Consider the following 26,854-nt stretch of genomic DNA (forward strand, 5'->3'; position numbering starts at 1 on the left):
TATGTGCACATACATTTGTATGTATATATACATATGTATATATATTTAAATATATACACGAATATTTCTATATGTAGTCATATAGAAATGTGTATAAAATATGTAAATGTGTATAAAAATATATACTTATATAAATAATATAGATGACTGCATACAGAAATATGTGTATATACATACATGGGTCATACTGAATGAGTATGACCCATCACAGTATTCAGTATCACATTGAATGAAATAATATCCTTTTGTTTTTAATAGTGCCTAGCACATAGTAAGTGCTTAATAGATATTAACTCTTATTAAACACCAATGCTGTGTAAGTTTACAGAAAGGAAGATTATATAAGAGTACTGTACTTAAAGTGGTTGTCTTGTCAGACTTTTGAGGATTACTTCAGGGGTTTTAAAGGTAGGGTGATTATACTTTCTGATTTACTTGGAATGAAGATCCTAGAATGTGTTTGTTGTGCTAGCATGACTGTGAGTAGCATCCCCCTTTCCACTGGCAAAAGTATTTTGGTTTGAATGATAAATTATATAGTCATCTTATTTAAGGGGTAATAAAACTGCATCGCTCTGACCTAGGATGATGTAAATGAGTGGAGTAGGCTGGGAGAAAAATGAATGAGCACTGAGAAGAAACTCATCTATCTAAGAGAGCAGCACTGCTCTGTTCCAGCTACTGTGGCCAAGGAGGAATGTGGCCCTGAGTGTAAAAGATTTTGATTTTTCAGGAGTAGGCAAAATCTAGACTATGTGTAATGATCCCTCAATTTTTCATCACTGACAACTAATTCAGTTTTTCTAAAAAGCACAACTCATTAAAGCTATGTACATTTTATCATAGGTAAATTATATCATAATTTTTAAAATGTATCGGTTAAATGATGATCTTTATATGCCTAAGAGTTACTGGATATGTTAAAAAAATATATGATAGTAAAACTATAAGGCAAGAAAAACTTACCTATAAAGTTGGCTCAAGGGAAGTCTGGAGCACATATTAAGACTGAGAAAACTGAAAAATGAAGTACTTAAATTGACCGTAACTGTGAGAGCCTTTGAAATCCTTAATGAATTAAAATGACTAAGGATTTTCTGAAGGCTTTTTAAATTGTATGTAATTGCAACAGTGAAGATAGAAATGAACGTGTAGTAGGCAAAAGTTGTGTAACCAATGCTTCGACTTGAAATGTGCTTCAGATGATGTTTTGTAGTTTAGATTTGTGGAACTTTGCTCTGGAAATAAATAATTTTTTTTTTCTTTTTAAAGACTGTTTTAAAGAAGTTATTCATATACGTCTAGAGGAACTGCTCTGTGTTTTAAAGTCTGTAATGAATAAACATCAGAACCTCAATTCTATTGATCTTCAAAATGCTGCAGAAATGCTCACTGCAAAAGTGAAAGGTAAGGAAGATATAGTAAAAGTGGGTTGCTGTGGGCAAAAAGGAGCCAAGTGACATATTTTGGTCTATAGTGAATATATAGCCAATTCCTCTCATTGCATTTGTGTGATGTATGTTAATAAGGAGTTATATACTTTGATATTGAAATATTCCCACTAAGTCACACCTAAAGCTTTCTTCCTTTTAAAAACTAATTTTATTTGGCAGCAAATACTTTAAAAAGACTTAACTTTAACCAAACAACTGATGTTTAAAATTTGAGTTTTTTTATGAATGAGCGCATGCTCTTTCGAGGTGATTGGTGTACAAGAAGTCTTTGTTATGTGAGGACAAATTGATGTTGGAGAGTGGTAATCTGTAGTGACTACTTAAAACAGGGCATCAAATGGAGAAAAAGAAGGCTTAATTGGGACCTTATTTTAAATGTGAAAATGAAATTAAAATTGTAAAATAAGTTTATCATATATATGTATGGGTGTGTGTGTGTATCTATAACATATATGTGCTAAAACTTAGCATGAAGAATTGGACCATTATCCTCTGATGAAATGACTTGCCACTCAAAGTTGTGAAAATTATTCTGGGTTGCAGTATATAAAAGAAGGATTGAGAGTGAAGTGAGTAATTGAGAAGAAATGAGACAGGAGGCAGGGAAATTAGGAGATTGTTAGGAATAATGGGCTAGATGAGGGTTGAAGCTGAGGGCTTAAATGAGCAGAAGCTGGGGTGTGGTAGTGGTAGAATGCGATGTTATATAAGAAGGAATGGATGTCAGTTTGACAGAACGACACCGGTTGAATGTTAGTGGTTATGGAGAAGTTCAGTGTTGAAGATGTGTGGACTTGGGAATTGTTGATGTATAGGTAGTGGAAAAGGATGACATCAACTGAGTGTGCAGAGTAAGTAGAGGACTGATGTGAGATCCCAGGGACAGAGAGAAGATACAGAGGAATTGGAGAAACACCTAACAGGTAGGGAGATGGACCTGCAAGGAGGTGACGTGGAATTTTAAAAGTGCAGGGTTTTAAGAAGTGATTATCAGTGTTAAATGCCACCGATAAGGTAAATGGATTCAAAGTAATAAAACTACAGTAAGTGACCTTTAGGGAGCAGTGATGTAGCAATCAGAGACAGACAAGGTAACACCAATACTGTGATCCATTCTGTGATAGAAGTATGCCTAGGCACCATGGGAGCACAGAGTGAGGAACTCACTCTAGGCCGAATGAGGAAAGGAAGCTCTTCTTTGGGGAGAGGGATTACCGGTCCTGAGTCGCAAAGGTCAAGTAGGCATTAACTGGGCTGGGTTGGGTGGGGATGGGGCTGTGATACAAAAACTCTGGGTGAGAAGAACATGATGAAATTGGTGAACAGGATCATATTTGGAGAGGCTAAAGGGCATGTGTCAAGGGATGAAGCAGGAAAAGAAAATAAAAACCTTGTCTACAAAATATAGTTCATATACTTAAGGAAACCACCCCTGCCAGCACTTTTTGACATAGATTTATCATGTTTGTGTGGTTTCCTTTTTTCTGTATTTCAAACACTGAAAAAAATGTAGATGATTTTTAAATAGGAAACATAGATAGCTTCTTCTGTCCTGACTTTTAAAAATGTGCTTAGTAACCAAATTTGTTTCTAAATAGATTGTTTACAAGTACCATTTAACTTTACTTAGATAGGGAAATTTGTGTCTATAGATAGTAAAATTTCCATGCTTGGAAATAGCGACCTAGTTCAATTGTTGTCAGTAGCTATTGTGTGCAGTCAGGATGTCCTGGGGAAGGAGTGCGCCTGTGTATAGTTGGTGTCCACATTCCAGAAACAAACTTGAAGAGAGTGCTCTCTCAGATACCTTGAAGATCTTTTTGTCTTTGAGGAAAAGCAATCTTCTGAATATTATTTTCCACTATTACTATCTTTACACTTGGGATTATTGTTACTGTTTTACTTTTGTGCTGGATGACATTTAAAAGGGGAAGATTATTTTGTTGTTGGGAAACTTCCTCTGTTTCAGTAGAACTCCATGAGACTAGAACACTTTAAATATTGTGTTTTCTTTGTGTTACGTTTATATGGTTTATAATAAAACCCCTTTCCCTGCCCCAACTCTCACTTTTGAGGCCATTTAAAAATATTGATACCCCAATTGAAAAATATTCAGCAACTTGAAAAATTGAGGTCAAATCAACTTAATTAATGATTTCATTTAATAGTAATTTAGTTTTCAAAACCTGGAAAGGCAGAGGGTAAGTAAAAACCATTTTGAGTATCTGTTCAGTGCCAGCCAGTCTAAGTGCTTTAAAACCTGTAAATGTACAGTAGTAGCTATTTCAGAAAGGAAAAGTTTCTGGGACAGAAAGATGTCTGGAATATGGAGATCCTTTATATTATTTAAGGTTTCAGTTTTGTTTTTTTTTTTTAAGAGATGGGGTCTCACTCTGTTGCCCAGGCTGCAGTGCAGTAGCATGTTCATAGCTCACTGTAATCTTAAACTCCTGAATACAAGCAGTCCTCCCACCTCAGCATCTCAAGTAGCTGGGGCTACAGATGTGAGCTGTTACTCTCCCAGCTGATTTTTAAATTTCTAAAATTTTTCATAGGGACAGGGTCTTGCTATGTTGCCCAGGCTGATCCTGAACTCCTGGCCTCAAGCAGTCCTCCCACCTTGGCCTCTAAAATGCTGGGATTACAGGCATGAGCCACCACACCTAGTCCATCATTGAGTGTTTTTTTTTGAGATGGTGTCTCTGTCACACAGGCTGGAGTGGAGTGGCATGATCTCGGCTCACTGCAGCCTCCACTTCCTGGGTTCAAGCAATTCTCCTGCCTCCACCTCCTGACTAGCTAGGATTATAGGTACGTGCCACCACGCCCAGCTAATTTTTGTATTTTTAGTAGAGATGAGATTTTACCATATTGACCAGGCAAGTCTCAAACACCTTGACCTCAAGTGATCTGCCTGCCTCGGCCTTCCAAAGTGCTGGGATTACAGGCATGAGCCACCGCGCCCGGCCCCATCATTTAATTTTAACTCTGACTGTGTTTAAAAAACAGCAGTGACCTAGGTATATGACTTACTTTGGAGACATTAAGTATGAAATGCATTTTTTCAAATCTACCAAACAGTAGAAAAAAAAACACAGAATGACTTTAGAATCAGGGATGTGTAATCTTATTTGTATTACCACAGGTTTGAATGCATGAAGCGTGTCTGCTTCCTCTGTATAAGTAGTGAGAAATTAGAATCTTTACCCATATTTTTTATTTTAAATGTGGAGTTTATCTTTTAATAACTTTAAAAGAAAAATCTTTAGTTTTTTTCCTATTCATTCTAGTAGTGATTTGTATTTCCTGTGTGTTCTCCTGTTTCCAAGCAGGAAATTCAGTCTGACAAAATATTTGCAATATGGTAAGAGAGATACAGCCTATTTTTAAAGGAGATAAAGGTATCTTCAGAACTCAGTAATTTATTATGTACTATTTGTTTTCATTATTTTCAGTTATTTTGGTCAATCTTATTTCTAATATAAATGAAAATAACCCTTAATTTAAGTTTTTTATGTTCTGCATTTTACCCTATATTTAAAAATTGGTAAACAAAAAAGAAAAATAAGTCTTAATTATGCCTCCAAGATTGTAGAAGCCTTGTATTTGTTTTGAAAACTTAAATTTTATTAATAGGCAGTTCACACAGAATCCAAATGGTATAAAAGTGTATTGAATGATGAAGTTTCTGTGTTGCTTTTACCATTAGTCACTCATTCCTTTACCTAGATAAGCAACAACCTTTTTTGCACAGATGGTAGCGTTCTGCTCCTTGCTCATTGTCCTGAGTTACCTGCACATAAAGGGTTTCCTCATTCTTTTGTTATTATTTGTTTTTTCAAAGCTGTATGATTATCACTTATATTGATGTACTATAATTTATTTAATCAGTTAACTACTAATAGACGTTTGGATCATTTCCAGTTTTTTTCCTATTACAAACAATGCTTCAATAAATAGTCATGCAAATTCCTAGATGAATAATTGCTGAATCAGCAAGCATGTGTGTTTATATTTTTTGATATTACCAGATGCCCTCAGTATAGGTTCTGCCCTTCTGATAGCAGTGCTGAAGAGGCTGATTTCCTGCACCTTTGCCAACAGAACTCTGTTATCCAGTGTGATAGTGAAAAGTGTTATCAGTCTAGGTTTGATTTGCATTTCCCTCATTTTGAGTACAGTTGAATATCTTTTCATTTGTTTCAATACCGTTTTTACATCCTTTTATGTTAATTGACCTTTTATCTGTTTTTCTTTTGCTGGTAGGTCTTCTTTTAGTATCGATTTGTAGAAACTGTGTATAAGTAAAATTAGCCTTTAGTCTTTGATTAATGTTGAAAAATTTTTTTACTTCATTTTTTGTCTTTTATTTTTGCATTAACATTTTTCAGTCTTTTTTATGGTTTCTGGGTTTTGAGTATTAGGAAAGGCTTCTCTGCTCTGAGATTATAATAGAATTCTTGAATGTTTTTTCTTCTGTTGTTTCATGGTTTCATTTGTTGAATTTAAGTCTTCAGAAACATTGTAAAGTATCTAAGTGTCTAGTAAATTTATCAGGTAATTCATCTTTTTGCCACTAATTTGAGATGTCACCTTTATCATAAATACACTACATTCTCACATGTATCTATTTATGGACCTTATTCTGTTCCATTGATTTGTTTAGTTGTATGCCCAGACCACACTGTTTTTATTATAGTTTTTATGGCATTTTAGTATCTGGTAGGGATAGCTTGTTTAGAATTTTATTTTTTCCATGAAGATTTTTGAATTGGCTGTTTGGTTCTAAAAAATATCTACTGGTTTTTTTTTTTTTTTTTTTTGATGATTTGAGTTAAATTTATAGATTAAATTAAGGAAAATATACATATTTAGTATTTCTATCCAAGAATATAATATGTACTTTGTTTCTTGAAGTTGTCTTTTGTGTTCCTCAGAAGCAACTGAAAGTTTTCATTAGGTAGGTCTTGTAGCTTTTTTGGTTTTTTTCCCTATGTATTTTATTCTTTTCTTTTTTTTTCTTTCCTTTTCATGCTTTTCTTCCATTGCATCTTTTAATTGAATGGTTTTTGAACTGTGAGCTCTGACTCATGACATCAAGTTGGTGGATTGTGACCAGCATTTTTTAAAAATGAAAGAGAATAGAAAAGAAAAATCAGAAGCAACACTCATTATATAAAACTCAAGTGTGTGTCAGAAATTTTATAGGTGTTATATAACTATTATGTGTGTATAGAATACTCAGTCATGATGCAATATGTATTTTTTCCCGAGGTTGTGGTCAAAAACATTTGAAAGTTACTGGTCTAATAGGTTGTATGAATGAAACCTATTCAGGTGATTTTTTTTTTTTTTATTATACTTTAGGTTTTAGGGTACATGTGCACAATGTGCAGGTTTGTTACATATGTATCCATGTGCCATGTTGATTTCCCTGCACCCATTAACTCGTCATTTAGCATTAGGTGTATCTCCTAATGCTGTCCCTCCCCCCTCCCCCTACCCCACAACAGTCCCCGGAATGTGATGTTCCCCTTCCTGTGTCCATGAGTTCTCATTGTTCAATTCCCACCTATGAGTGAGAACATGCGGTGTTTGGTTTTTTGTCCTTGTGATAGTTTACTGAGAATGATGTTTTCCAGTTTCATCCATGTCCCTACAAAGGACACGAACTCATCATTTTTTATGGCTGCATAGTATTCCATGGTGTATATGTGCCACATTTTCTTAATCCAGTCTATCGTTGTTGGACATTTGGGTTGGTTCCAACTCTTTGCTATTGTGAATAGTGCCGCAATAAACATACGTGTGCATGTGTCTTTATAGCAGCATGATTTATAGTCCTTTGGGTATATACCCAGTAATGGGATGGCTGGGTCAAATGGTATTTCTAGTTCTAGATCCCTGAGGAATCGCCACACTGACTTCCACAATGGTTGAACTAGTTTACAGTCCCACCAACAGTGTAAAAGTGTTCCTATTTCTCCACATCCTCTCCAGCACCTGTTGTTTCCTGCTTTTTTAATGATGGCCATTCTAACTGGTGTGAGATGGTATCTCACTGTGGTTTTGATTTGCATTTCTCTGATGGCCAGTGATGATGAGCATTTCTTCATGTGTTTTTTGGCTGCATAAATGTCTTCTTTTGAGAAGTGTCTGTTCATGTCCTTTGCCCACTTTTTGATGGGGTTGTTTGTTTTTTTCTTGTAAATTTGTTTGAGTTCATTGTAGATTCTGGATATTAGCCCTTTGTCAGATGAGTAGCTTGAAGAGATACTAAACGTGTCTTAGGACTTGGTATTGTTATTTAATAGGGAACCCAAGGGAGGCAATTATTTAAACCTTAAGCAGCATTTAATGAGCTTTTGAAGAACTATTTTAGAGGGGATGGAGTGGAGACAGAGACACCAGTTAGGTTGTTAAATAGTTCAGACTAGAGGTAAAACGTGGGCTTTTGAATTAAATCAATGGCAATGGGGATGGAAAGGAAGAAAAAATATTTTAGAGGCATTTTTGAAAGTGAAGCCAATGAGCTAAGGATTGTATGGAAAATAGCAGGTGGAAAGTAGGAGAAGAAATATATCAGCCTATTAGAAATGTGAATCTGGAGCTCGGAGGTTAAAACTAGACAGGTAGTTTAGGAATTTGTTCCCTCAAAGGTATGGAAGTGGATGAGATTCTGTAGGGATACTGTATATAAAGAAAGCCAAGGTTGAGAGCTTTAGAGGCTAAGTGGAGAAAGCTCTATGAAGTACAGATTGTGTACAGATAGATATTGAACAGAGGAACAGAGCTTGTGTTTACTGAATCCAAGCACTGTACTCTGGGTGCTTCACATTTGTTTTCTCAGTCATTCCTCTCAATAATATGCTGTTTTGCTTATGAGGAAATTGAAGTTAGGTAATGTGTCCAGACTAACACACAAAGTAGTAGAGACCAGATTTGAACTCAGGGCTGGAACTCCAAAGCCTTTTATCAGTATATATTACTGTTATATCACCTCTCATTTTGCAGATATGGAAACTGAGGCATAGAGAGAAGTTCGTCCAACATACATATTAAGTGGTAGTGTTGTTGAAACTTGCAAAAAGGTTTAGTAGTTTGAAGACTTAGAAGAAAAAAGACATCTAATTTTGACTGACAGGTTATTGTTGACAGTGTTTTGTGTTATTATATGATAATAATAGCTAACATTTTTGAACATCTTCTATGTAACAGGCTCTGTTCTAAGTTCATTTAATCTTCGCAACAGTTCTCAAAGTACGTAATTATCCCTATTTTATAAATGAGGAAACTGAGTTACAGAGGAGTGAAGTTATGTAACATTGTAAGAGAGAGAGTTAGGATTTAACTTAGGCAGAAGTCTGACTTCGGAACCCATCCTCTTTACCAGGGGTTGGCACACAGGCTGGTGGGCCAAATCTGGCCAGCTGCCTGTTTTTGTAAATAAAGGTTTATTGGAACACAGTCTTATTCATTTATGTATCATCTATGGCCCCTTTCAACAGAATTGAGTAGTTGTAACAGACTGTATGGCCTGGAAAGTGTAAAATATTTACTACCTGGTCCTTTATAGAAAGTTTTCCAGGCCGAGTGCGGTGGCTCACGCCTGTAATCCTAGCACTTTGGCAGGCCAAGGCGGGCAGATCACGAGGTCCGGAGATCAAGACCATCCTGGCTAACACGGTGAAACCCCGTCTCTACTAAAAAATACAAAAAAAATTGGCCGGGCGTGGTGGCGGGCGCCTGTAGTCTCAGCTACTCGGGAGGCTGAGGCAGGAGAATGGTGTGAACCCGGGAGGCGGAGCTTGCAGTCAGCCAAGATCGCGCCACTGCACTCCAGCCTGGGCCACAGAGCGAGACTCTGTCTCAAGAAAAAAGAAAAGAAAAAGTTTTCCAGCCTCTGATAACCGTTAAAGTGGGTGAAAAGCCAAATCTTGAATTTATGGTTAACTTGGGAAGGAAGGCAATATAGGCCATGGCATGACCTATTTATAGAAGTTCAGTAGTGAAGAAATGGTAAATGGATTGAATGGTAGCTTTAATGAGAAATATGGTAAAATGAACATTTTTTTTCACATAGGAAAGATTTGAGTATGTTAGTAACATAAGAAAAAATGTCAATTGAATAGGAGATAATGAAGCTGTGAGGGAGGAGTAAAGTTGGTATAGGGTTTTGGAGAACGTAGGAAAGAGTAGGTATATTTATTATTGGAAAGGAGCCAAAGACTTTTCTTTGAAACACTGAGCAGGAGCAAAAAAGAGAATTATATTAGATATTAGAAATATAGGGCTGTTTTGAAGTCAGGCAAAGGCATTAGGAATAGGAATTTTCATTAGATGGCTATAACTTCGCTCAAGTAGAGATGAAGATAAGATGGTTCAAATGTTGAATTGATTCAACAATTATTCTTTTCACTACTCAACAGTTGTTACAATTATTATTTTTTAATCTCCCAGTCATGTTTAGTGTGATAAAAAAATTAGTAAGAATAATTATATAATTTTGGATAGGGTTATAAACTATTTTTTAACAGCTTAAAGTTAGGAAATACAAGTAGGATTTACATTTTTGATGGTATATATTATAAATTACTATTTAAAGTCTACTTTACAATGTATTTTTATAAACAGCTTTATTGAGGTATGATTGTATAATAAACAATGGTGCAATTTGAAAGTTCTGACATATGCATCATACTCCCGTGACATTGTCATCATTCTACCTGTATCTCTTGGTCCCCCCTTTCACAAATCTTGATATGTTGTTTTTTCATTTTTATTCTGCAAAATCCCTTTTTTTAATTTTTTGAGATGGAGTTTCGCTTTGTCACCCAGGCTGGTGTGCAGTGGTGTGATCTCAACCCACCGCAGTCTCCTGCCTCAGCCTCCTGAGTAGGTGGGATTGATTACAGGAGTGCGTCACTACCACCAGCTAATTTTTGTACTTTTACTAGAGACGGGGTTTCGCCATGTTGGCCAGGCTGGTCTCGAACTCCTGACCTCAGGTGATCTTCCCGCCTCAGTCTCCCAAAGTGCTGGGTCAGAATACTTTTTAATTTCCTTTTTTCTTCTTTGACACCTGGGTTATTTAAAAGTGTGTTATTTAGTTTCTAAATATTTGGAGATTTTCCAGAGATCCTTCTGTTGTTTCTAATTTAATTTCATGTTATCACAAAAATATTTTGCCTCATTTGAATCCTTTTAAACTCATCAAGACTTGTTTTATGGCCCATAATGTAGTCTATCTTGGTAACAATATTCAGTGTGCATTTGAAAAGAACATGTGTTTTGCTTTGTCAGGTAGGGTGTCATATAAATGTCTTGTCAAGGTGGCAGATAGTGTTGTTCTCATCTTCCCTATGCTTACTTATTTTCCATCTACACGTTCTGTCAGTTATTGCGAAGGGTTATTGAAATCACCAGTTTTAACTGTGAATTTATGTGTTTTTTTCTGTTGCAGTTTTTCAGTATTTTAAAGCTCTGTTCATTAGGTACATAAATATATGGAATTGTTGTGTCTTTTTTTTTTTTTTTTTTTTTTTGGAGACAGAGCCTTGCTCTGTCGCCCAGGCTGGAGGGCTGGAGTGCAGTGGTATGATTTCAGCTTACTGCAACCTCTGCCTCCTGGGTTCAAGTGATTCTCATGCCTCAGCCTCCCCAGTAGCTGGGATTACAAGCACGCATCACCATTGCCTGGCTAATTTTTTGTATTTTTAGTAGAGATGGGGTTTTGCCATGTTGCCCAGGCTGGGCTTGAACTTCTGAGCTCAGACAATCTGCCCACCTCAGCCTCCCAAAGTGCTGGGATTACAGGCATGAGCCACCGCGCCTGGCTGTTATGTCCTTTTGATGAATCGACTCTTTCATAAGTATAAATGACTCTTTTTATCCCTGGTAATGTCCTTTGTATATAAATCTTTTTTTTTTCTTTTAAATAAGAAACAGAGTTTTGCTCCGTCAGGCTGGAGTGCAGTGGTGCAATTATAACTAACTGCAGTCTTGAACTCTTGGCCACAAGTGATCCTCCTGCCTTGGCCTCCCAAAGCCCTGGAATTACAGGCATGAGCCACCACACCCAGTCTGTTTCTTATATTTTATTTGAGTATCTTTTAGTTGTTTCAGGTAGAAGTATAATCTGTTTCTCCATCGTGGCCAGAGCAGAAGTCTGAGAATATTTTTTAAATGCCCATTATTTAAGAACCATATTCGCAATGGTAACTTTTTCTTTTTGTTTGTATCAGTGATATTTAGAAGAATCTGATGAAGGTTATGGATCTTAGCCTCCCCCCTGCCAATCTACAGAGGCTTATGCATATAAAATTTTGGTTGCAATTTCATGGGATTTATAGGCTTGAAGTTTAATTCACTCCTACCTAGGAATTCTTGCTTTCCAACTCTCGTTGTATATTAGAATCACATGAGAGAGCTTGCGCCAAAATATATTCTTCACCACATACCTATGAAATCTGAATCTTTGATTAGTGGGACCCAGACTTTGTTTTTATTAATAAAACTCCCCAGGTAATTCTAATGTGCAGCCAAGATTAAAGACAAGTCTGTTTTAAAGTAGAGGATGACTTCTTCAAAAGGTTTCTTTTCCTTCCCTTTATTGGTAAGAATATTAGGGAGGGGTCATATAGGGAACCAGTTACTCTTTATACCCGGCCCAAGTAGCACCAGTTACTTTAAAAAAATTACCAGTTCCACTTTCAGACTTTGTCTTGGTAAACCGTGTTTGGACTTTTAACAAGAGTGCATACAGAAGTTAAAATAAATCTTTTTCAGTTTTGTTTCATAATTTGCTTTAACAAAATGCAAAATATTAGAATATCTCTGTTGTAAACAAAAGGCAGCTAGCTGTATGTCAATTAACATGGACCTCAGAGCCCAAGAGCCTGTTATAAGAAATAAGGCTATAAGTAAATAGGAATTTTAATTTTCCAAATCACTGGGTGTTTTTTTTTTAATGTGATGTGCTTTGTTACAGGTTTTATGCTGTGTCAAATATATGTATATGTGTATATATATATGACTTTAATTATTGGTAATTCATACTAAAAAATGTACCTCATATTGCCTTCAGTGAGCTACAGTGTGTTTAGCTGTTTTTTAAAATGCCAGAAAGCAGTAAGGAAGAGAAAAATAGTACAGAACACTGTTAGTAATTGAGAGGTGTGGTGTAGCATGGACTGTATGACTCCAGCACTGATGGATTTCACATTGAGTCAGTTTTTAGATGTGTCAAATTATGTAATCCATGGAGTAGTCAGTTTGGAATGCTGACTGCTTTTATGCAAACTGATTCTTTTATATGAATTTCATAATGAAGAATGTGAACATCATGTCTATTTTGTATGTTAGACTTTTCAATTTCTGAATCTTCTAATGCTTCTTGAACTAATGATGAAGTTTTAAAGGATTAAATGATTCTGTATAAATCTAGTTTAAAGTATGTTTTTCCTTATTGTAACCAACTTTTCCTTACAGCTGTGAACTTCACAGAAGTTAATGAAGAAAACAAAAACGATCTCTTCCAGGAAGTGTTTTCTTCTATTGAAACTTTGGCATTTACCTTTGGAAATATGTAAGCAGATAACTGTCATTTAAAGCAACTGGTCTTAGGTGTCTTAGTGAGAGTATGTTTCATTATCCAGTAAGATACATGGGAAATGAAGTATTAAATGGTATTAAATATCACAACTTTGGAAAAACTACCTTCTGTATGGCCTTATTACTATATTCGAAGATATTTTTATAGCTATTTAGAAGCAACATCCATTTGCAAGTGACTGTGGTTTACGTGAACAGATTCCTAGGGGTTTATTTCTAAGGTTCTTATTTTTAAAAAATTATTTTAGATAACATGTTGAATGTAAACCCTGTCACAAAGAAGTGTAATGACTCGTCTTTCTTTTTTTAACCTCTCTGGATAGCCTTACAAACTTCCTTATGGGAGATGTAGGCAATGATTCATTATTGCGACTGCCTGTTTCTCGAGAAACTAAGGTAAGCTAAGTTTGTGTGAAAGCAAAGTCTTTAATGTTTTTAACCTCATATTTCAACTATTGCCTAATCTTAGGCCGGGGGTGGTGGCTCACACCTGTAATCCCAGCACTTTGGGAGGCCGAGATGGGCGGATTGTCTGAGGTCAGGAGTTTGAGACCAGCCTGGCCAACATGGTGAAACCCCGTCTCTACTAATAATACAAAAATTAGCTGGGCATGGTGATGGGCACCTGTAATCCCAGCTACTCAGGAGGCTGAGGCAGGAGAATTGCTTGAACCTGGGAGGCGGAGGTTGCAGTGAGTCGAGATCACACCACTGCACTCCAGCCTAGGTGACAGAGTGAAACTCTGTCTCCAATAAAAAAGAAAAATTGCTATGAAATAACAGAATATGAGGAATGTATGGATAATATTTCTTTAAAGGTTTATGGTAACAATGTTTTTAATTGACTAAACATTTTTGCTGAATGCAAACAAAATACATTTAAAAAACTGCATCAGGGACCTATGTTGATCATTTTCTGTTAAGGATGATCAAATCTAAAAAGGATTTCAACAGATATTTGGGACCAGGTATAGTGACTCATGCCTATAGTTCCAGCACATTAAGAGGCCAAGGTGGGAGGATCACTTGAAGCTAGGAGTTCAAGACCATCCTGGTTAACATGATTGAGACCCTGTTCCTACAAAAAATTAGCCAGGTGTAGTAGCACACACCTATAGTCCCAGCACTTTAAGAGGTCATGGTGAGAGGATCACTTGAGGACAGGAGTTCAGGACCAGCCTGGTTAACATGATTGAGGCCCTGTCCCTACAAAAAATTAGCCAGACATGGTGGCACAAGTCTGTAGTCCCAGCTACTTGAAAGGGAAGCTGAGAGGGGGGATTCACTTGAGCCCAGGAGTTCAAGGCTACAGTGAGCTGTTATTGTGTCATTCCTCTCTAGCCAGTGCGACTCTGTCTCTAAAAAAACACACACACAAAAAAACAAAAAAAATCATAAATATTTGGAAATGTGCCAGGGACTTACATTATTATAAAAACTTCAGGTCCTTCTTAAAATTATATAAAAAAAATGACTCTTTAAGGCATTTGTTATATGTATTACAATATTACCAAAAATTATGACTGTTACTGAAGCCATCTATTGACAAATGAAGGAGAATGATGAAAGGTTGTAAGATGTTTAAATATTTTGCTATTATTCATGATTATTCCTAAATTTTATCTTTTCAAACTGTTGCTACTACTTCAGAAGATAACACATTTTATCTGTGTGGCAAGACACTGAACAATTTAAATTTTAGGTATGAATCATATTTCCTGTTTCTGTACCTCTATTGTGCATACATATTATACTAATTCTTAACGGGAAAAAATACTTTTTTTTTCTTTTGTACTTTTTTTTTGAAGGTTTTAATTTGTTTTAGAGATTGGAATAAAAAAACTGTGATGATATATAATCCTAATAATAAAGTTACTTTGATCAACGGTTTTGAAAAATACCCTTTAAAAATCATAGCTGCAGCCTGGGCACGGTGGCTGATACCTGTAATCTCTACTTTGGGAGGGCAAAGTGGGCAGATCACCTGAGGCCAGGAGTTCAAGACCAGCCTGGCCAACGTGGCGAAACCCAGTCTCTACTAAAAATACAAATATTAGCCAGGAAGGGTGATGTGCATCTGTAGTCCCCGCTACTTGGGAGGCTGAGGTACGAGAATCACTTGAACCCTGAAGGTGGAGGTTGCAGTGAGCCAAGATCGTGGCACTGCACTCCACCCTGGGTGACAGAGTGAGACTCTGTCTCAAAAATACATAAATAAATAAATATATAAAAGTTGCTCTCTCTCTCTATATATATATATGTATATATATGTATATATATATTTGCCTCATTTGAATATATATATTGCAACTATATATTATATATATAAAATATTAAATACATATATATTTTTTGAGAGAGAGTGAGAACTCCTTCACCTGGGCTGGAGTGTAGTGGTGTGATCTCGGCTCACTGCAACCTCCATCTTCTGATTTCAAGCACTTCTTGTGCCGCAGCCTCCCAAGTAGCTGGGACCACAGACATGTGCTACCACACCTGGCTAATTTTTGTATTTTAGTAGAGATGGGGGGTTTCTCCATGTTGGCCAGGCTGGCCTCGAGCTCCTGACCTCAGGTGATCCGTCCACCTCAGCCTCCCAAAGTTCTGGGATTACAGGTATGAGCCACCACACCTGGCCTGTTGCAATATGTTTAATAGTGGTTACTATGTACCATGCCCTGCGCTAGGCCTACATCATCTTAATTCTTAAAACAGTCTTTCGAAAGTAGTGTTCTTATCCCTCTTTTACAGAAGGACTTACAAAGTTAGCGAACTTAAAATATGTAGCCCAGTGTCATACAGGTAATAATAGAGCTGGACTTCAGACCCAGGTCTCCTCGATCATTTTTGCATTGAATCCCTTTATACCCTGTATTGCCCAACTTAAATCAATTAAATTGTTTAAGATCTCAGAATTTTGGTAAATGATGTTTTCCAGCACAATGCAGTAAAGTAGCACGAGCCACATGTAGTTCTTTAAATTTAATGATGATAGTTAAATTAAAAATTCACTTCCTAGTCGCACTGGCCACTTATTAAATGTTCAAGTAGCTACATGGAGCTATTAGCTACTTTATTGGACAGTACAGATATAAAACACTTCCATCATCATAGAAAGTTTTGTGCTAAGCTATCTAATAGACTTTCAGAGACATGCTTATCATATAGTAAAATGATGAAAGATGACTGGAAGAGACAGATCTATGTGTTCTGTTTAGGTAGCAATATGTTTGCATTGCTTCTCTAACTTCTTGACTAATATTTTTGTTATCTGCAAAACTTAAAGTTTTGAATGGATTCATTAATGTTAACTAATGCTGTTAGTAACAATAGTGAGGTTGTTCATTCTTGAATCTTGGGAACTCCTGTTGTAAAAAGCTATGAAATTCTGATGAAGTGTTCTGGCACTTAAACAGACTTCGAAGGCCCTTTAAGTTTTAAATACTTGAAATTCTTTAGCAGGAATTATGTCAGAGTAACAAATTGGGGCAAAAAAATTCTGAAGCAAAGATTTGTGTTGTTCTCTAATTTTAAATTTATCTTTTTCCATGTTGTAAGTCATTTGAAAATGTTTCTGTGGAATCAGTGGACTCATCCAGTGAAAAAGGTAATGCTCAAGGTATTTATAACTTTTCACAAACTTCTTGTAGTTACTTTCTATAAATGTCCTGGATTAATCTCTTCTTGCTTAGTAACCTAGTGTATTCATTTTCAATGCAAAATGATATATAAAGTTTTACATATAAAGCTTAAGGGAAATAACCTGCTAGAATAGATAGATAATATGAGATATAGACAGTAAAGCTTTTAACTTGATGAATAATAGGAACATATTTTCAGATAAAAATACATTATAGTTTGAAACCATTTTAAGTTTAAACTCTGGCCTTTTAATTGTAAATTTGTCACTTGTATTTTTTTAAAAAACCAGTTTTTATTGACTAATATCTTAGGATCTGAGTGCTTCTTTGTTTAGAGTTATGATGTGATCACATTTAACATATACTTGCCTTGATATTTTTGTTTTCAGGAAATTTTTCCCCTTTGGAACTAGACAACGTGCTGTTAAAGAACACTGACTCTATCGAGCTGGCTTTGTCATATGCTAAAACTTGGTCAAAATATACTAAGAACATAGTTTCATGGGTTGAAAAAAAGCTTAACTTGGGTGAGTTGCCTTTTAAAGCATCTGATTTAGAGTATAATAATTAAATTGTTTCTAATTCATTTTTTATAGATTATGAGTAATAGAATTCCAAATTAGTACCTGTTTCATTATAATGAATAAAACCATTATCCGGAAAAGACTCTTCTTACACTAGATGTAATTATTGAATATTTGCTGTGGACCAACTACTAGACCTAGGGACACAAAGACAAATAGAATACTGTCTCTGCCTTCAAAGAAGTCATACTCTAGTGGGTAAAAAGAAATGCAGTCAGATAATATGGTCAGGAGATAATAGCAACAGTAGATGTATGAGTAGAAAGCAATGGAAGCAGAGAAGAAACGTTTTAATAGCTAATATTTCCCCAGTGTTTTACAGTTGTCAAAATGTTTTCATAGTCATTATCTTATTTACTTCTTATAAAAACTCTGAGAAGTAGGCAAGACAAGAATTGTTTTTCCTATTTTACAGCTGAGAGAGACAAGACAGGAGATTTCCTAAGGTCATATAGCAGATTTGCTTAAAGTCGTATAGCATAACTGGAAAAATATAGAATCTACCCAAAGCCTGTGCTCTTTCTACTATATTATTTGCTTATAATAGAGAATGCTAATCAGAATCACCTGAATAGTCTTGTAGAGGGTCAGGACACAAGCCTAGGTCCTATCCTTCAGAGAGGTGAAATGGAGGCAAATACATTCCAAAAGAGTTTCCCAGTTGATTCTGATGAGCACTCACGATTAAGAAATGCTGCATTAAGAGCTGTACATGGTGGCTTACGCCTGTAATCCCAGCTATTCCTGCGGCTGAGGCTGAAAGATCACTTGAGCCTGGGAGTTCGAGACCAGCCTGGGCAACATAGTGAGACCATGTCTCTTTTAAAAAAAAAAAAAAAGAAGAAGAAGAAAGAGGTATTGCTGTATTATATCTTGATACACACTAGTATTTGTGATCACTTCTTAATTGTGGAATTACTACAAGTAATTTTAGAGTATACAGGGGGAAAAATAAATTGATTTTACCTTCTGATACCCTCTTTGAACTTTTCAGAATTGGAGTCCACTAGAAATATGGTCAAGTTGGCAGAGGCAACTAGAACTAACATTGGAATTCAGGTAAGTGTTCTGTGAACTTCGGGGGTTCTATGATAAGAAACTACTCATGAACTCCCAATAATTTGCAAAATCAGAATATTTCAGTTAATATGGGAAAGCACTTAAATGCTGATCTTTTTATTGACAAAATTATTTTAAGTTTAGATGGATGTCCATTATGAAAAAATCTAGGAAATATACTTTTTTTTTCATCTTAAGATGGGGTCTCACTCTGTAACCCAGGCTGGAATGCAGTGGCGTGATCTCGGCTCACTGCAACCTGTCTCCCCAGGTTCAAGCGATCCTCCCACCACAGCCTCCTGATGACCTGGGACTATAGGTGCCCACCATACCCTGGCTAATTTTTGCATGTTTTTGTAGAGATGGGGTTTCACCATGTTGCCTAGGCTGGTCTCAAACTCCTGAACTCAAGTAATCCACCCACCTTGGCCTCCCAGAGTGTTGGGATTACAGGCATGAGTCACTATTCCCAGCCAGAAATTTACAATTTTATACAAATACTGATTGTCTTGATAGCTTACTACTTTTGCTAACCAGTTTTATGATTAATTATAATTAATTTTCTTCTATATTTTTCTCATAGTCATGTTTATGACTAGTCATTTTTCTGGGGGCAAAGGTCTAAACTTAGTTTCCTTTTTTGAAGAAGGGTAGTGATGTGTTTGGAATTCTAGTGCCATTTCTATTGTAAAATTTACTTTTCAATTTTAAATTTTAGGAGTTCATGCCACTGCAGTCTCTGTTTACTAATGCTCTTCTTAATGATATAGAGAGCAGTCACCTTTTACAACAAACAATTGCAGCTCTCCAAGCTAACAAATTTGTGCAGGTAAAGATTAATTTATATGTATAATACACTTTTTTTTAAAACAATGGCATGCCATTAGAAAATTGCTTTTTTCTTTTTCCATTTTAAATACCCTTCACAGCCTCTACTTGGGAGGAAAAATGAAATGGAAAAACAAAGGAAAGAAATAAAAGAACTTTGGAAACAGGAGCAAAATAAAATGGTTAGTATTAAAATGGAGTTTCATGTACCTATTTGTGAACATTTAAAATAATCTGCAGTATATACTGACCTTCCTTGCTCTCATTTTTCTTAAATATATCTTAACTATCTTGCTGAATATGCTAAAGACACTTGTTCAGTAGGATTTCTTTCATATTCTGTGTTTAATACTCTTTTCGGTGTAGCTTGAAGCAGAGAATGCTCTCAAAAAGGCAAAATTATTATGCATGCAACGTCAAGATGAATATGAGAAAGCAAAGTCTTCCATGTTTCGTGCAGAAGAGGAGCATCTGTCTTCAAGTGGCGGATTAGCAAAAAATCTCAACAAGCAACTAGAAAAAAAGCGAAGATTGGAAGAGGAGGCTCTCCAAAAAGTAATAATCTTTTTCTTTTTTATTTGCAAGTTGAATTAGCAGTAATCTGCCAGGAGTTTGATGTCAAAGTTCTGTGTCTGCCAAGACTGCCTAGAAAGGCGTGTTAAAACATGGCTAAGCCCATCCCCCAGAGTTTCTCATTCAGTAGGTCAACAGAGGGGCCCAGGCAGGTTACATTTTTTAACAGGCTCTCAGGTCGTGCTGATGCTGTTGGTGAGGATCCACATTTTGAGAACCACTATGCCGAGACCTGAATTTTGGAGTTTGTGAAAGAGTGTCTTAGAGAAGGCAGTAGTTTAATATATATTTTACTTGACAAGAAATTTCACCTTTTAGGCAAATGTGTGTGTATATGTGTACTAATTCAGGCACCTGATAGCAAGGATAGGCAAAAGCTTTGTATTATTGACGAAATGTAATTTTACGAACAAATTCTGTAAGATTATATGGAATATAGTAAATATAAATACAAAATTGCTATTTCAAATGGAAGCAAATATTTTATAGACAAGCAATGTACTAATTATAAATTGTACATGGCTGTCCATTAAAATCAAGTGCCTTTGAATCACTGACCAGAACAGATTAACTTTAGAAGTATTATTTTGAAAACAGAATATTTCAGAATTTTCAGTTATTTCAACTTAGCTTTACTATAGTAAATATTTGTTTAAAATATAAATTCTAGTGTTTTTTTTTTCTGTGATATTTGTAAAGGTAGAAGAAGCAAATGAACTTTACAAAGTTTGTGTGACAAATGTTGAAGAAAGAAGAAATGATCTAGAAAATACCAAAAGAGAAATTTTAACACAACTCCGGACACTTGTTTTCCAGTGTGATCTTACCCTTAAAGCTGTAAGTAATTTTTCTTCAATATTTTGAAGGCAAGAAGAAAAGACCATCAGGCAAGGCTTGGTGGCTCACACCTGTAATCCCAGCACTTTGGGAGGCTGAGGTGGGAGGATCACTTGAGCCCAAAAGTTTGAGGTTACAGTGAGCTATGATTATGATTACCCACTCTAGAGTGGGTGATCGAGAAAGAGAGAAGGAAGGAAAGAAGGGAGGGAGGAAGGAAAGGAGGGATGGAAAAGAAAGAGAAGTCTCTGTATCTGCAGAAGGGGAAGGTATGCCTCATAAGTTACAGTTCTTATGGGATCTAGATTCTGAGATTAATGAAATGTGTTGAGTTTGCAAATTGATTTTCAGTTTTTCATAGTGATATACAGTTGAATTTCTTTTGATCTGCCTTTCCCCATGTTCTCTGGATTGATGATTTGTTTGGTTAAAATTGAAAGCTGAGTTTAAAATTGCCTCTAAGCCACCAGTTTTCTTGGCTTTGCTGACATAATTGATTTGACACTTGAAACTTCTGCCAGTGCTCTGAGATATATTCTTCAGAATTGGAGTAAATTAAATATTAAAATTGAACCAAATTATTTGTTTGGAGACAAAGCATTCTGCCCTGAAGTATTTTTATTTACTCTTTAAAATGTTTTTCATAAAATTAATTACATGCAAAACCTTTTTTTCATGTATAGTCCACAAGTTTTAACAGTTACAGATTTGTTTAAGTACCACCACAATCAGGATTCAGAACAATACTATCACTTAAAAATGATTCCTTCATGCTACTTATTTTGTAGTCCAACTCTGTGCCCACTCCTAACCCTTGGCAAGTACTGATCTGTTCTTATTAGTTTGGTCTTTTCCAGATTGTCATATAAATGAAATCATATAGTATATAACTTTTTGACTGGTTTATTTTACTCAGCATAATGCCTTTGAGATTCATCAGTGTTATGCATGTATCAATAGTTTGTTTCTTTTTATTGCAGAATTCCATTGTATGACTGTGCTACAGTATTTATCCATTCACTAGTTGCACATTTGTGTTGTTACCAGTTTGGGGTGATTATGAGTAGAGCTACAGAATATTTTCTTATACATTCTTGTTGAACATAAGTTTTCTTGTTTCTCAAGTCAATACCAGGAGTGGGATTACTGGCTGGTGTGCTAAATGTGTAGTTACCTTTATAAGAAACTGCCAAACTGTTTTCCAGAGTGGCTGTAATATTTTTCATTCTAACCAGCAGTATATGAGAGTTTTAGTTGTTCTGTGTCCTTGACATGTATCAGTCATTGTTTTTAAACGTTAGCTGTTCCAATAGTTGTGTTATCTAATTGTGGTTTTAATTTGTGTTTCTAAAAATGATTAACAATATTAAGCATCTTTTCAAAGGCTTATTGACAATCTATGTTTTAGCTATTTTAAAAATTGAGTTGTTTATTTTCTTATTGTTGAGCTTGCATATATTTTCTCTCATTCTGGAGCTTCTCTTTTTATTCTTTTAGCAGTGTCTTTTGGGGAGCAAGAGGTTTTAATTTTGTTGGAATCCGATTTATCAGTTTTTTCTTTTATGGGTCATGCTTTTGGTTATATCTAAGAGTGCTTCACCTAACCCAAGATCATAAAGATTTGTCCTATGATTTCTACCAAAATTTCAATAGTTTTACGTATAGATATATGATCCATTTGGGGTTAATTTTTGTGTAAGGTTTAAGGTACAGATTGAGGTTCATTTTTAGCTTATGGATGTTATAATAAAATTATACCCACAGGATTTTACTTTATCGGAGTGACACAAAGAGACAAAGAGGTCAGTGCCATTGAAAGAAAAACTTAGGATTTAAATTTCCCAAGAGAAGGGGACACGTCATTCCACACAGGGCCACAAGGGAAATACCAGGTTTGGCAAGCATAAGCAAGGATGAAAGAAAGCTGAGTAGAGTTTTTATTCGGGTTTCCTCAGGAAAGGCAAGGTAAACTGTTTAGGATTGGCTAGTATGAATTTCCATGGACTTTGGAGTGTAGGGATGGTCTCTAGTTGTTTGGTACCTGGCCCCGGGGTGATTTAGGATAGAGAAAATAATTGGCTTTGTGTGTAAGAGTTAGAGAAGGAGGTGGCTGGATCTATAGACTTGAGACTTGTTGCTTTGCACATGAAAGCTGTGATCCTAGCTGTGCCCTTGGCTATCTTTAGGAATTAGCTAGCCCAGGGAGAGTCAGCCTCTCACTGGCCAGCATGCTTTTTAAGATGTCAAAACTGCATAAAATAGAGAAAATAAAAAACATGGTAAATGCAGATATCCACTTGTCTTGATACCATTTGTTGAAAATACTATGCCATTTTCATTAAATTGCCTCTGCATCTTGGTAAAAATCAGTTGGCCATATTTGTAGCTATCTACTTCTGTATTTTCTGTTTTGTTGCACTGAAGTACTTGCTGTCTTTTTTTTTTTCTTAATACCTCAAGTTCTAGGATACATGTGCACAACGTGCAGGTTTGTCACATAGGTATACATGTGCCATGTTGGTTCGCTGCACCCATCAACTCATCATTTACATTAGGTATTTCTCCTGATGCTATCCTTCCCCCAGTGCCCAGCGCCCCGACAGGCCCCAGTGTGTGATGTTCCCCGCCCTGTGTCCAAGTGATCTCGTTGTTCAGTTCCCATCTATGATTGAGAGCATGCAGTGTTTGATTCTCGCTGTCCGTTTTATAAAGCCCCAGTGTCTTGGTTATTTTTGCTTTACAGCAAGTCTTAAAATCAGGTGCATAGTGTGGGTCTTCCAGCTTTATTCTTTTATAGAATTGTTTGAGTATTTAAGGTCCTTTGACCTTCCATAAAAATGTTACAATCAGCTTGTCCATATCTCCAAAAAACTCTTGCCAACATTTTGGTTGGAATTGATATTAAATTTTAGATCAGACTGGGGAGCATTGACTGTATATGTAGCATCTTAGCAATATAAAGTTGCCAACACATGAACATATTATGTCTCTCCAACTACTTAGGTCTTTTATTAAAAAAAAAAATCAGCATTTTGTAGTTTTCAACATACCTTTAATAAGTTGTGTTAGATTTAATCCTATATATGTGTGTGTTTATTTGGGGGGGTATTGTGAATGGTCTATATGTACACATAAGTGCATATGTATAGATTTCCTTTATTTAAAATTCCCATCGTTAGTTGGTTTGGGGGGTTTTTTGTTTGTTTTTGTTTTTTGAGACAGGGTTTTACTCTATCACTCAGGCTAGAGTGCAGTGGCGTGATCATAGCTCACTGCAGCCTCACCCTCCTGGGCTCAAGCAATCCTCAGCCTCCCAGGTAGCTAAGACTACACGTGCATGCCACCATGCCCAGCTAATTTTTGTATTTTTTGTAGAGACTGGGTTTTGCCATGTTTGCCCAGCCTGGTGTCGAATTCCTGGGCTCAAGGAATCCACCCACCTTGGCTCCCCAGAGTGCTGGGATTACAGGCGTGAGCCACTGTGGCTGTCTGTTTTAATTGTTAATATTTAGAAATATACTCTATTTTGTATGTTGGTTTTATATTTTGCAGCCTTGCTAAACTCACTTACTTGTTTTGGGAGCTTTTTGTAGATCCTTTGGGATTCTGTACATAGAAAATTATGTTACCTGCAAATAGGGACAGTTTTATATCTTCCTTTCCAATCTGTATTCCTTTTATTTCTTTTTCTTATTGTCCTAACTAAGGCTTCTAGTACACTGTTAAATAGGGGTGGTGAGAGAAGACATCCTGGCCTAATTGTCCATCTTAAGGGAAAAGCACTCAGTCTTTCATCATACAATATGGTGATAGCTGTAGGTTCTTTGAAGATGCCTTTTATCTGGTTAAGAAATTTCTTTTTTCTAGTTTGCTGAGAGTTTTATCATGAATAAAGGTTAGATTTTATCAAATGTTTTTCTGCATTATTTGATACATGTAGTTTTGTTTTAGCCTGTAAATATAGTAGATTATGTTAATATATGAGTGTGGACCTAGCTTTGCATCCCTGGAATAAGCCCCTCTTGGTCATGAGGAATTGTTTTCTTTTATATATTGCTGGATTCAGTTTGCTACTTTGTTGAGTATTTTTTCTTTTTCTCTCAGTGAAAGATTGATATGTCTAAAAAAACTGTTCTTGTTTGGTTTTGAAAGTGTCAGGGTGATTCTGGCTTCATAAAATGAATTGGGAAGTGCTTCCTCCTATTTTGTTTTCTGGAAAAGACTGTTTCAAATTTGTGTTATTTCTTCTTTAAAAGTTTGATAACATTCCTCCGGTGAAAGTGTCTAGGCTTGGGATTTTCTCTTTTGGAAGATTTTTTTTTACTGCATATTCAGTGTATTTTCATATAGGCCTATTCAAGTTAATTATTTCTTGTTAGGTGATTTTTGGTAGCTTGTGGCTTTCATGGAATTGGTCCTTTTTATCTAGGTTGTTGAATTTATGTGCATAGTGTGTCTTGTAGTATTCTCTTACCTTTTAATATCTCAGTGAGCTGTAGTAATAACCTCTCTTTCATCCCCGATACTGGTAATTTGCATCTTTTTTCTCTTTCTCTCTCTTTGGTCAATCTGGCAAGAGGTTTATAAGTCTTATTATCTTTTTAAAAAAGAAATAGCATTTAGTTTCATCAGTTTTTCTTTTTCTTCGTTTTACTGATTTCTGCATTTTATTCTTTATTTCTACTTTCTTTGGGTTTATTTTGCTTTTTTAAAAAAGTTTCTTAAAGCACAAGCTTATGTTGTTTATTGAGACCTTCCTGTGCTTTTCTGATACATTTAATTCTTTAAATTTTCCGCTTTAAGCATTGCTTATGTATATCCCACAAATTTTGAAATTTGTATTTTCATTTATATTCATTTCAAAATATTTTCTAATTTCCCTTGAGACTTCATATTTGATCTGTGGATAATGTAGAAGTCTGTTGTTTAATTTCCAAGTATTTGAGGATTTTCTGGATATCTTCCTGATACTGATTTTTAGTTTAATTATATTATGGTGGGAGAAATACTGGTTATGATTACATTTCTCTTAAATTTGTTATGTAGTTTATTTTATGACCCAGGATGTGAGTCATGAACAAGCAGAAATCAATAAAAAGAAATCAATAAAATTTAAAAAGAAAAATAGGGAAAAATCAAAACTAAAAGCTGTTTCTTTGAAAAGATCAGTGATGAATTTTCCATGTGTACACTTGAAAAGCATGTGTGTTCTGTTGACTGGAGTGTTTTATAAATATCAATTGGTTCCTGTTGTTTTAAGATGTAATTTGTTTCTTCTGTATTCTTGATGATTTACCTTTTGCTACTTTTATCAATTACTGAGAAAGGAGTTTTGAAGTCTCCAACATATTGTGTGTTTTTAGTTCTATCAGTTTTTGTTTTATGTATTTTGAAGCTCCATTGCTTACACAGTAACAGTTATTATATGATCTTGGTATATTGATCCTTTTATCCCTAGAAATGTGTCTCTTTTTATACTGATAAATTCCCTTGCTTTTTATTCTACTTTATGTAATATTGATATGTTATTCCAGTTTTCTTTCGATTGAGTGTAGCATGTCTTTTATCATTCTTTTAATTTTATCATATTTAAAGTGAGTTTCTTATATAGCTTATAGAGAGCATATACTTCTATCTTGATTTTTTTTTAAATCTATTTTGGCACTATCTTATAAGTGGAGTGTTTAGACCATTTATATTTAAGGTAAATATATGTTCAGATTTAGTTTTATCATTTTATTTCTTTTTTGTTTATGCCTTATGATATTTTCCTTAATCTGTTTCCCTTTTGCTGCCTTCTTTTGGATGAATTGATAATTTTCTAGACATATATTTTAATTTGTCTACTGGGTTTTTTATTATGTATCTTCATATACCTTTTTTAAAAAATTGGTTGCACACATCTGTGTTATTAAGAAGCTGTAGTAGCTCAGGTTATATTCCTAACTTCTAAATGTTTTCTGAAGAAAACATTGTGAAGGAAAAAATAGTGTGGATACTCATAACACCTCCCCTGGCACCACTGTCATAAATGGAATATTGCTTGCAATGTCTTGGATTCACTGTCAATTGAATATTGGGTTGCCTGGCCCATGGGTCCAATCACCAGAATGGTTTTTTTCCCCTTTGTTCTTATAAAATGAGAAAAAAGTTTAATAAATGAGCCAAAACTGAGATTTTGTTTGGTAGAACTCTTTCCCTTCCCTTCTCTTGTTCTAATGACTACAGTGTCTTTTTCAAGAGAATATAGCAGTTACAAACCACT

The 26,854-nt window shown here is 35.5% G+C and overlaps 1 protein-coding gene across 6 annotated transcripts in view; it reads left to right on the plus strand.

The window, feature by feature from the left end:
• Positions 1 to 26,854, plus strand: part of ARHGAP29 (Rho GTPase activating protein 29) — a 74,178-nt gene that overhangs the window by 23,680 nt on the left and 23,644 nt on the right. For 5 of the 6 annotated variants that reach the window (XM_030825025.1, XM_030825027.1, XM_012500323.2 and 2 more), the window contains 10 exons: positions 1,273 to 1,407; positions 12,945 to 13,041; positions 13,391 to 13,463; positions 16,626 to 16,674; positions 17,098 to 17,235; positions 18,287 to 18,351; positions 19,070 to 19,180; positions 19,281 to 19,361; positions 19,546 to 19,734; positions 20,452 to 20,589. In XM_030825025.1, coding sequence (XP_030680885.1) covers positions 1,273 to 1,407; positions 12,945 to 13,041; positions 13,391 to 13,463; positions 16,626 to 16,674; positions 17,098 to 17,235; positions 18,287 to 18,351; positions 19,070 to 19,180; positions 19,281 to 19,361; positions 19,546 to 19,734; positions 20,452 to 20,589 — 1,076 coding nt within the window. Of the gene's footprint in view, positions 1 to 1,272; positions 1,408 to 12,944; positions 13,042 to 13,390; positions 13,464 to 16,625; positions 16,687 to 17,097; positions 17,236 to 18,286; positions 18,352 to 19,069; positions 19,181 to 19,280; positions 19,362 to 19,545; positions 19,735 to 20,451; positions 20,590 to 26,854 lie in introns of all 6 variants that reach the window. The other variant, XM_030825023.1, reaches the window with a different exon arrangement.

The sequence above is a fragment of the Nomascus leucogenys genome, chromosome 12, assembly GCF_006542625.1.
Source record: "Nomascus leucogenys isolate Asia chromosome 12, Asia_NLE_v1, whole genome shotgun sequence".
Lineage (NCBI taxonomy): Eukaryota > Metazoa > Chordata > Mammalia > Primates > Hylobatidae > Nomascus > Nomascus leucogenys.